The sequence below is a fragment of the Nesoenas mayeri genome (assembly GCF_963082525.1).
Source record: "Nesoenas mayeri genome assembly, chromosome: 5".
NCBI classification, from domain to species: Eukaryota; Metazoa; Chordata; class Aves; order Columbiformes; family Columbidae; genus Nesoenas; species Nesoenas mayeri.
In genome coordinates this window covers 5,433,227-5,445,342 of record NC_137548.1, presented here as the reverse complement: position 1 = coordinate 5,445,342, position 12,116 = coordinate 5,433,227, and the positions used below count along the sequence as shown (strand labels likewise).

General features: G+C 38.1%; 1 protein-coding gene across 1 annotated transcript in view; it reads right to left on the bottom strand.

Annotated features, from left to right (window-relative positions):
* Positions 1 to 12,116, bottom strand: part of KIAA0586 — a gene marked incomplete at its 3' end in the record, with an annotated part of 79,161 nt that overhangs the window by 64,752 nt on the left and 2,293 nt on the right. The window contains exons 2-12 of the mRNA XM_080344591.1: positions 11,952 to 12,031; positions 10,814 to 10,883; positions 9,512 to 9,572; positions 8,671 to 8,848; positions 8,053 to 8,286; positions 7,356 to 7,524; positions 6,707 to 6,874; positions 5,519 to 5,639; positions 3,433 to 3,577; positions 1,923 to 1,964; positions 299 to 522 (exon numbers count right to left, since the gene is read on the bottom strand). Of these exons, the coding sequence (XP_080200717.1) occupies positions 299 to 522; positions 1,923 to 1,964; positions 3,433 to 3,577; positions 5,519 to 5,639; positions 6,707 to 6,874; positions 7,356 to 7,524; positions 8,053 to 8,286; positions 8,671 to 8,848; positions 9,512 to 9,572; positions 10,814 to 10,883; positions 11,952 to 12,031 (1,492 nt within the window). The remainder of the gene's footprint in view (positions 1 to 298; positions 523 to 1,922; positions 1,965 to 3,432; positions 3,578 to 5,518; positions 5,640 to 6,706; positions 6,875 to 7,355; positions 7,525 to 8,052; positions 8,287 to 8,670; positions 8,849 to 9,511; positions 9,573 to 10,813; positions 10,884 to 11,951; positions 12,032 to 12,116) is intronic.

Sequence of the window (12,116 nt, the reverse complement as noted above, 5' to 3'; positions counted from 1 at the left end):
CAAGTCCAACCTTTGGTCCAGCTCCAGTCCATTGACTAGATCATGGCACTAAGTGCCATGTCCAATCTCAGTTTAAAAACCTCCAGGGACGGCGAGTCCAGCACCTCCCTAGGCAGCCGTTCCAATGCCTGACCACTCTCTCGGTAAAGAATTTCTTTCTAATATCCAGCCTAAATTTCCCCTGGCAGAGTTGAAGCCCATGCCCCTTTGTCCTATTGCTAAACATTAAAAGACAGGTGATAAAAGGTGAGCATGTACAACGAGCAGCCACACAAAGCACTGAATAATAGGGTCTAACCTGTTTGTTGTCAAGGCGTTAATAAAACTATACGTGGCACCCCCTTCTTTTGCGCGAATAACAGCTTCCAAGTTTTCTTCAAGAATTTTTTTATTGTTTTGAACTCCTCTTAAAATCCTTTCAGCATCCCTCAGTATAGATTTGGGCACTTTAACATTTTGAAGGATGGATGGTTTATTGAGCTGTTGATGTTCAGGAAGATCAGATGCAACCGTCCTTTTTGACTGAAATTGAAACAGAACTACTAGTGCTTAATCAGAGATTGTCATTTCAATTTTCTACACACTGGTAAGTCTTCCTATTAATCTACTATCAAACCAAGGCCCAGCATATGGAATATCATCCACGTGTACTATAGTCAACTGCAATTAATCAAGAACATTCAATATGTTGCAAATCTATTTAAAAGTCAAGCAAATGGAAAGAAAACCAAAAGCTCACAAACACTAAATGATGTAATGAAAGGGAAGCAATGCTAATGAAGCAAATAAGCATGTGAAAAGATGCCAATTAGACACATGAAGTATTACATGCAAATCTCTCCATGTAACAGTATTTAAGTGTAATTAAAAGGATATTAAAGTCATCTAAATATATGCACTTGCTTGGCATCAAACTCTTCAAAGAAACAGCAGACAATACACAGAAGTTTTAACAACAAAATAAACCCCACAACAGCACCGTGATCCTGTCACCCTTTTGCTGATTTTTACTGAAGCAACTTTTAGCCTTTACTTTGCAGAATCCTTTTACAGAGATAAAGATCGAGCATATATTAGCTGCTAAATACAAAATGGACCCGAGTACGTGGGAAACAAGGAGCCACACAACTGAAGTTCTCACATTCATTCTCGTACTCCTGACAAAATCCAGAGGGCCCCAAATTGAGCGCTTCATTTTCCAGAAAGGAAGTGGAAAAATGGAAAAAAAAAAAATATATATATGAAAAAAGAAGCCTCAAAACAAAACCAAAATGCTCCAACTCGAGTAGACTTAGAAAGCATTTTCTGAATGAACAGAAGAAAAAAGTCTCACAGATCAAGAATCAGTTTTGGCTTTAAGGCTACTCTTTATCAAATGAGAAATAAAGGTACACTCTACAAAGCCCAACGGACACAACAAGAGAGAAATCAATGCATCGATCCCGTGATTTTGGTTTTGCCTGGTGAGAAAAGGACATTATACCAAATTATTTACCAATTTTATATTGGTTTTCATTTTAAAATAAAGCTTTTTGACAAATACTACCTCAGTAAGACAGGTGAAATCTGTGAGAAAATTTAAGAAATACAGATACATGTTCAACTGTAAAATGATGGAGACTTGCCAGTTAGACTCAAACCATGACATGGTAATTGTATTAGGAGCCCATACCATGTCCGTTTTGAGGCAGCAGCTTTGTGCCAGACATCTGTATTAATCCCTCAAGACAGCTCACCAAGACTGAATAAGTCAAAGAACAAGTTAAATCTTACTTTGGGTAATGTTACCTGTACATAACAGGTAATATAGGTATGCAATAGTTACTGTAGCATTATTGCAAGCATATTCAAAACTTTTTCGGTATTACAGTATTTAAAACAAATAAGATACCCCAAACAAAACATAAAAATTCAAAGTGTACCTTAATAAGATCATTCATGTCTGATTTCCATGAATTTGCTTCCTAAAAAGACAGAAGAGGAGCTGTTGAAACTTATTTAAAGACAGATCTGTCAAGGTAAAATCTAGAGTAGATATTTGATCAATGTAAATGGGCACAATTAATTCCTTGTGAACTAATAAACCTCATTGCGCTTCTTTTGGGTTACAGCACCACCTTCTGTTTCATCACAATCTCAGTTCGTTCAGGCCCTTCATTTCTTTGCATGACAAAGCTACTGGTCATTTATCCCAAGCATTTATTTTCTCCCACTACATATCTCTCAAAGATAAGAAGTCAGTAGCTCAGTATCTAATAGACTCTCATGTCATCACGCCTTTCTTCCTACTGATCTTTCTCATAAGAAAGAAGATATTTGAATCCATTTATGGCTCTGTGTCTCTCGCCTGCCATTCCTTCTCCCATTTTGTCCTGTTCTGTGCTGCCTATCCTAACGTATGCAATTCAATGTAAGGTTTTATAATAGCAATAGTGGTAAGCAAATATTTGCAACATAAATGGCGCACATGGCATGGACTCTCTTACTTAGTAAGAACAGTTAAATGTGTAATCCACTAATATCTTTAAAAAATCCATGAAACAATGCATCAGCTGAAGCTATGTTTTGTAAAGACACAGCAACAAATGAGTGGCACGTAACACAGGGTATTTTTAGGGAAATACGCCAGCTGAAACCTTCAACCACAGAAGCAAACCAACAGAACCAAAGCTATTATGTTCCAAGCCAAGCCACAAACCCTTGAATTCTCCAGTCTTTCTTCTTTCCCACCACTTATGTTTATAAAAGAACAAAGGAGCACAGCAGACAGGCTAAATGATCAGTTATACCTTGTTTCCACGTGGAACCTGGTTAACAAACGGATAAAAGCTTCAATTTTCAAAAGCTAGACAAGTTACACGCTGCCAGCACAGAACTATTTTAGCATCAAAGGTACAAAATCATTAGCTTGAGAAACAATACAATGATCTATCACAGGCAATTCTTTAGGAACAGCACTTGTTACAAAAAGAAACAGCAAAAAGAGAAAGGAAGTAGCTTAAGTCATCCCTAAAATTAACTGCAAATAAGCAGAACTAACTTCTTTCCCAAACGGGAATGTTACATCAGCTCTGTCGCTCCAGTATCACAGAGAGACAGCCAGCAGAAAACGGCCACTGAAAACGTCCAAAACCTTCAAACAAAACAATAAATAAAACATCTTTTTCTCTTTTCCTTTTCTGACCTGTTTTATACTTGGTAGAATGGCAGTAAGAGCCTCTGCACTGCACTCTCCTTGAGATATCGTTACTCAAAGCCCTTTCACACACAAAGACCGCAATATTTCAAGTAATTGTGAACAAATGTCAGTCTTTTTACAAAGGTAAAAACAAGGGCAACATTTTCACTGATACCAGACTTCTAAGTTTTCTTCACCACATTTTTTATTCCCCTTATTCACACTCTTTGTCATTGTGATAACACGGAATTTACCTGGAGCATGTCACGCATTTCTCTTCTCAGTTGGCCAAGATCTTGAAGTAAATCACCTGCTTTTTTCACTGTTTTCTCAATTGAATTGCCATTTTGGAAGGAGCTTTCAAAAGCAGGAAACGAGTCTGTACGCAAAGCGGGATGCCTGATGGGAGAAACAATCTTGATTAAAAGTCCCATGGCTCCTCATGTGGCCCAAGGAAGCAGCCAACTTTGAAAATGAGAATGAATTTAAAGTGGAAGAAGACCAAACCTTTATATAAAATGGAATTGGCTTTTTCAGCTGAGGTTAAAGACAGGTTATTGGGTTTTCTCTGTTTACCACTTAACACCTTGAGCAGTATCCTTGTATTTTGAACAGTGAGACTATATCAAAACTTCAAAGAGCAACATTTAAAGTTTGGATACCTTCCCATTTGAAACAATTAGCAACCTAGTTGCTAAGTTGAGGAGGTGTGGTCTAGACAATAGAGTAGTGAGGTGGGTTACAAACTGGCTTAAGGAGAGAAGCCAGAGAGTGGTAGTCAATGGTGTGGAGTCTAGTTGGAGGCCAGTATCTAGTGGAGTGCCTCAGGGGTCTGTACTGGGGCCAGTATTATTCAATATATTCATTAACGATTTAGATGAGGGAATAGAGTGCACTGTCAGCAAGTTTGCTGATGACACTAAGCTGGGAGGAGTGGCTGACACGCCAGAAGGCTGTGCTGTCATCCAGCAAGACCTGGACAGGCTGGAGAGCTGGGCGGGGAATAACCTAATGAAATTTAACAAGGAAAAGTGTAGAGTCCTGCATCTGGGCAGGAACAACCCCAGGTTCCAGTATAGGTTGGGAAATTACATATTAGAGAGCAGTGTAGGGGAAAGGGACCTAGGGGTCCTGGTGGACAACAGGATGACCATGAGCCAGCACTGTGCCCTTGTGGCCAGGAAGGCCAATGGCATCCTGGGGTGTATTAGAAGCAGGGTGGTTAGTAGATCGAGAGAGGTCCTCCTTCCCCTCTACTCTGCCCTGGTGAGACCACATCTGGAATATTGTGTCCAGTTCTGGGCCCCTCAGTTCCAGAAGGAGAGGGAACTGCTGGAGAGGGTCCAGCGTAGGGCAACGAAGATGATTAAGGGAGTGGAGCACCTCCCTTATGAGGAAAGGCTGAGGGAGCTGGGTCTCTTTAGTTTGGAGAAGAGGAGACTGAGGGGTGACCTTATTAATGTTTATAAATATATAAGGGGTGAGTGCCATGAGGATGGAGTCAGGCTCTTCTCAGTGGCAAACAATGATAGGACAAGGGGTAATGGGATCAAGCTGGAACACAAGAGGTTCCACTTAAATTTGAGAAAAAGCTTCTTCTCAGTAAGGGTGACAGAGCACTGGAACAGGCTGCCCAGGGGGGTTGTGGAGTCTCCTTCTCTGGAGACATTCAAGACCCACCTGGACATGTTCCTGTGCGACCTCACCTGGGCGTTCCTGCTCTAGCAGGGGGATTGGACTGGATGATCTTTTGAGGTCCCTTCCATTCCCAAACATACTGTGATACTGTGTGATTTTGTCTATACTATTATAAATAAGACAGTATATATGTAGCTGTTTCTGTAGTGAAATTATGACATCAAATTTTTGCCTGGGGGCAACATGTTTTAGAGTGGATGTCCCGTAACATTTCCTCACTCACTCTAAAGCTTAGAAATAATGAGGCAGTTGCTGCTCCTTCCCAAAGCAGGCAGCTTGGGGTCCCATTGACAAAGGCAACCCCACATTTCCACAAAGCCTGTACAGCTGCCTCCCCAGCACCGCTGCCGAGCTGCTGCGATAGAAGAAACACACTCAGAAGAACACTCCGAGTGACACCCACTGACCTCTGAGAAAGGTGTTATGAATCACCCTTAGCAACAAGCTTTCATCCACCTTCAGCATGACTGAAATGCAGAAGCAGCATAGAAATACCAGTGCTGCGGGGTTTTACTGCAAGAGCAGCTTTGTCAGGCTCAAGGGCCACACCAGTGACTCTATTACACCATCAGTATCTTTCTCAATTTCATTAAAAACAAACAAACAAAATAATCTTAATTTTGGACTGTTGGGTCTATTTACCTGTCTCTCTCAGAGTGCCAGCTCATTTTATTACTGTTTAATGCTGCCACCTTGGAAGACTCGATTTTCCTCGGTGGCATTTCTTCAGAATTCGGAATATGCTCAACAAGTTTCCCTTCACCTAAGGCAGAAAAAAATAAAGTTAAGTTTCTTCTGCATATTTAATACTTTCTTTTGCTTTCCAGATATTTCACCATTATTTAACACCAAGGATAGTAAAAATATTTTTTAGATTTTAAAATACAAATTTACTTCGGATAAGTTTCACAAAACTGCTCACACTAATCTACCTTACTATGACTGATTTACATTAGCAAAGTCAGAGAAAAGATGAATGAAACTGTGATGGTAATTAACTGAGTCACAGGAAAACATTCTGTCTATAATGTCACGGATCTGTTCTTCTTCTTTTGTCACATTTAATTTATTTGTGGACCCAGACAACAACAGGAGTATGTCACAGCTTTGTAAAAAAGAGACAGAAGCAGCAGTCTAAGAAGGATCTGATGAAGACACAAACAGGCATTTTGGCTGTAACACAGTACACTGACTGGATCTTTTAAATGTTCTTCCTCAGTCTAAGATCCTCAAGCAATTCTAAACACAACTAGCTAAAAAAAAGATGCTTTTTGATTAAATCTTCAAGACTGAGTTTCATGCCACTAAGTTGATTAAAAGCAGCAAAAGAAATTTACTTCCTTTGCTTTAGACATGCTCTTTTCATTAAGATGGCCTAGACACCTTATGAACGCGTGTTTTTGTGAAAAAAATAAATCAGTTTAACCAATGATAATGACTCAGTTATTGAGTACATCCTAAGTTTTTCATTATTCTAATATAATCTTCCTTAAACCTGACAATGAAAGGTCATTCAACTTTTCATCTGAGAAAATATTTCAGTGAGCAATCATGTTGAGACACTATCAGTTAAATCAGTATTGTCACTAAGTCTTTAGTTAGTTAAGAGTGACTTATCCACAAAACTAACCCTTCCCAAATATAAATACATATATTCAGAATATATGTATTTAAGTGCCAGCAACCCAACAGCTCAGGATAGGTGAGGATCACATAAAGTGAACCCCAGGCCATACTATTCATGCCAGTAGAGGACAGGAGCGTCTTACTCAAATACCTTCTCCTGTGGATTTGGGAATATCTTCCTTTTCTGCTAGAGGGTTTTCATACCTTCACTTGCAGATTTGGGAATATTTTCCTTTTCTGTTACAGGGTTTTCTTTCTTTGAGATTTTCACATTTTTTGATACAGGTTCTGGAGCGTATCTCCGAGGAACTGGTGTCTGTAGGGAAGACTTTTGTGTATGAATGCCACAATTTTGAAATTGGCTTGAATATGCTGCAGAGAGGAAAACAAAAGTTATACAAATGTTAATAATTCATAGGAAAACAAATCTAGAAAAAAAATCATACCAATATTACAAATTTCTTCACAAAAAATCAGAACATTATAGAACTAGATAAACAGGAAGAAAGTTTCAGAGTTACAAGTGCTGTTATAAAGGGATCAAAAAAACTGACCGCCATAGTATAAGCGAGTTCATTACAAGCTTCTGCACAGGTTACTTCTCAATAAGATTATTTTACGTTAAGTCTAGGCCTCTCTCGATACAGACAAAACAGTTATTAAACATCAAATTCTCCCTTAAACTGGAACATTTTCAGAATAAATGGTATATAGAGTATATTAGGCAATAAAATCAATTATACAGAAGAAATGTGTACTACTCATTACTGATGTGATGTACAATCCAATATTAGTGGAAGAAAATTAATGCATAACTAACACTGGAAGTAAGATATTAAGAATTTGTCTTCACCTTGGGCATGTGCACCACTAGTAGGAAATAATCCACTCTGACATGAAGATGCTTCGTTAATAAGCAATTGCTGTTCTGGCTTCTCAGATTGTTTTGTCACAAGACTGGAGGAAGGGACATGAATTTGCTGTAACCCCCCTGTGCTGACTGCAGAGCTAATGAGATGAGACTAAAAAACAAAATTACAAAGTACTTAATATATGTGCTAGTTTCCCAATTAAAAATCTAAACATGAATACTTGCCGTATAATCATATTCATCAGATTTTCAGATGTTACTTGGGAGAAAAGTAATTTACAACAACCTCAGAACACAGACATGCTTGGACATTATTCCACCTTTCAAAAAGTGAGGAGGACTCTCCAAAGAAACAACTTACACCTCTTCTTAGATTTTTAATCTGACTGGGTACTTATTAAATGAAGGTTTCTTCAGTTAACACAGGTCTAAACAATTTCTTAGTGGGAATAAGAGCATTTCACGATTTCTGCATTTACTTTCCACAGACACAAAAATTAAGTAGGGGAGAGGAGCAGATATCTGGGACAGAGCTAGAAATAAAACTTCCCCAAAAGCTCCAAGCTCATGTGCTGGCCACTGGATCTTTCTTTCTAATACTAAAATATAGTCCAAATTACTACAAAATTAACACAGAAGAAATTATTAAGTTAAAGCCTCTGCATTGCTACTTAGATACCTGAAAATTCATCTGTTGCTCCTGTAACTTTTCCAAATGCTGAATCCGTTGCACCATGAAAGTATTAATTTGTTTTTCAAGCTCACTGACTCTGTCGTGACAGTGGGGCTTCTCGTGTTGAGTCCTCATGTTTGTTTGCTGTTCAGCAACATGCTGCAGTTGTCTGTCTGTCTCCTGCAGTTTATGAAGTAATGCTGAAACTGAGTTAACTTTTGCTTCCAAATCATTTTGAACCTGCAAGAGAGGAGGGAAAAAAATAAGGAATAGAAAAATCCTTTCTGTGAGGTGCAAGCAGGAAGAGAACAAAACATTCTTCCCATCATCATGGAGCGATTTGCTTCCCAGGAGACACAAATAAAATACCAGTTGACACTAACATTTGGTGGTTTAGCAAAACTATGAATTCTTCTAAAAGATAAATCAAACATTCTCTGTCCATTTTCCCATTTAGCCAAATCCAAATTAGTTCTCTTTGGTATATTGGTCAATAAGTCTGAGATCACTAACGCACAGAAAGCAGTGAGCAGACACATTCAGTTTCTCTGGCTCTACTACCAACAATTTCAACATTTACTATTTTAAGCGGACAAAAAACTAATATTACCACAAAATACTTACTTTGAGAAGCGGAGCCGTAGTAGCAATGGCAGCAGCAGTTGCTGCTGCAATGGTTGTCGCAGAATCAACTTCCATGTGTGTTGACCTGGTGTCTTGACCAACACTTGCCTTTTTTTCTGTAGAGGCATTTCCTAAGAGCTGGACCTTCACCTCCTTAGGTACAGGAGTATTTTGAGTTCTATAAAAATAAACAAGTGCCTGTAAATAGCACTGTCTTCTCCACATCCCCTCCAAGCAAATGATTTCCCACAGGTAGCACTGGTATCACTACTTATATAAGCATTTCTCCTTGAAGTTCTTCATGCCCAAGAAATTATTTTATTCTCATTTTTCAGCATGACATGGGAAGCTTCTCAGGATTATGTTACAGATTCTAATATAAAAGTCATTTCCCTGTCATGACTGCAACCACAACAAAGAATATGTTTACAGGTTGTATTTTGCAAAGTTCAATGTACTAATAGCAAAGTCCAACTAAATTTCTAATGTTCAAGTTTTCTGGCCTATGGATAAACACGGCATGTGTCCTTATCTGTCTTTAAAATACTATATGGTTTTGGTATGAAATAAATTATCAGAGCAGATCTTGTCTGACTCCTGTATCATGAAATCACTAATTCAAATAATCTAAAGTCATTACCAAAAACATGTAAAATAAACAAGATACTCCAGTGAGCTCTGAACAATAAAATAAACTGAAAACACCTTCATAGACAAAGAATACTAACAGAGAACTATAAGAAATACTTTTTCCTTACCACCTATGCATTTTGGCAGAAACTGAAGAAGTAGCATAGGAGTAGACAGAGCAGCTGGGACACTAACAACACCACATACTTACTTTAACACCGCTCTCAAAGCCTCTTTCTGACCAGTAGCATACTGAGAAATAAAAACATCATCTGTGGGAAAGGAAGGACATGAAATACACTTTGTCAGGTTAATTGGCACAGAATGTCTATTTTAGAGGTACACACAAAGCGTTATTTCAACAACATGTGCAATTTTGCTGCAAAGAATCTGTTGCATGCATCAACCATTTTATCTATTGCAATAATAAACTGATTCCCTTCACTAAGTAGCAGATTTAAATCATGATGAGAGTAAGGGTAGGCTTCATTTAACACAACTTTATCTAGTATTGAATGTCGGTATCAATAAAATCTATTTTAGTATGCTGTGAAAATGACAATACCTCACCTTCATAAAATCTGGGGAAAAATGCCACATAAATGGTAACTTGAGTTCACACAAACCATTCAATAAAACTCTGAAAATTCTAACTTGAAAAAAATATATATTTTTTTTTTAAATAGAACTGTGATATGAATATTTCCCTGCAGTCATCATAAATTACAACAGATTCTCTTAATAGCTTAAAATTACGCCAAAAGGATTGCGGCCTCTCCTTCATCCACGGTTTCCTGGGCAGAGCAAAAAACTCAAGATGTGGCAGGTTTGGTGTTTCAGAGCTACTGCTAATTACACACAGCTAGTAACTAGCTGCTGCCTCTTAAGTATAAAAAAGGAAAGTACAGTACTGCTTTTCGGCCTTAAGTGGGGGTATTGATTTGTATTTCTTTCCTCTACACAACTACAGGTATCCAAGAAACCTGCAGAAGTGTATTTTCTTTACAAAGTCTTCACTTCTCCAAATCTGACTGAAACTGACAGATTCAGAAGTTAAAGGCATTGACAATGCAATATCTTAGATTCTTAAGGACTAAAAATACACTTTTTATGGTGTAGCTTGCTTGCAGAAAAATATGTATTTGTAGTACCATTACTCACAACAGGAAAATGCATCCAAACAATGTGTTGCCCCACTAAATTCTCTGTTCAGAGACATGAATAGTTTGATTAGCAAACAGAATCGCACCATCCTGGTGCACTGGTAGAAATCCCCGTCGGTTAATCACAAGGGCTACATAAGCTGGTGTAATGCCAGAAGGACTGAAGTAAAATTTACAAAATTTAAGAATGTAAACTATAATCATCATCTTTTTATTAAAGAAACCTTTGACTATTTTCAGTCAAAGTTTCTATATTGAAGAAAAATACCTAAGATAAAATTAAAGCTCCCTTTTCCTCTAATTAATCAGTTTTGTTACAAAAACAAGGGCTGCAGCAGTACATTGATTACCTTTAGGTCTCCTGCTGTCTTCCAGCAGCCGTGAAGGATCTTCTTGTACTACAGCTTCTCCAGGATAATCCTTTAGAACAAGAAGAGCAGAAAAGCATATGGCAAATGGTATCGGTGGCCAAAATTTTAGAAGCGCATGGCATTGCTGAATATACAAAAGGAAGCATCTCCACACACTAACACAAAGTCTTGGAACAAAATCTGTCAAGATCTCTACCGTAGAATCATCTGGACTTTGTAATCAAGAACTCACAGGATGTTTTAGGGACAAAACCCTAGAAACACAATTCAAACTAAAAGTATACATTCTGAGTGCTGATTAAGTGTATTCTCCTCAGTTATGGCCAAAGAAGTAGTAGTGGAACTACACGTGTTTAGGTGCTAATCTCAAACAATTCAGGATTACCCACACACACAGAATTAAGCGCTTGTATCACTGACCGCAGAACTGAAGGGACAGAGTTGAGTTTTCATGAAGTGGAATCCATGAATAATCAATGTCTATGAGGAGCCATAAAGGCAAGTCAGGAAGGTTAAAATCTCTTAATTAACCTTATTTGATGGTGGAGAACTCCACCGTCCTTTTGAGACTTTTGTTCAGCTCACTAGGTCTACTCTGAGCCATGCAGAGATTTTGCTGCTACCCTTTCACAGCACAGGTTAATTTTATCCTCATGCATGCTCATCACAGTACGTATGCCCAAGAGACAAGTCTCCACTGCAGGTAAGATACAACAAACAAATCACAAGGAAATAAGCCTTTTAATTTTAAGTATTAGAGAGTTCCATATAAACTGATGTCCATTTCATTATCTACAATATGAAGTGAAAAAAAATACAAAAAGTTTTAGGCTTTTCTGATTAATATTGTGCCATGTATAACCACCTTTTCAAAGGAAGAATTACGCTAAAATTTAGAAACATACCTTGGTATTTACTATGCAACAGGTAAACAAACCCCCTCTAAACAGTTCAGCATTAATATCACATTAGCAGCAACTCAAAGAGGAAAGAAGATGCACCATTGTGCAGAAGCTAAGCCAAAGGTTTCCTCTACTTTTACAAAAGCTACAACTTTTTGAGAAAAACGCTGTTCTCTTAGTGTGGGATTGCAGGAAGCAACAGTAACTTTTCTTACCATTTGCGATAAAAACATCGGCTTCGTAGAATCTTCTCCTGAAAGCAGATGTTCTGGATGTCCTTTAGTACTCAGGACTCCTAAAATAAAAGTAGTTTTACTGTGGTCATAATGATTTTTTAAATGCAGTAGGCTGACTAAGCCAGACCTCAACCTTTCCTCTGC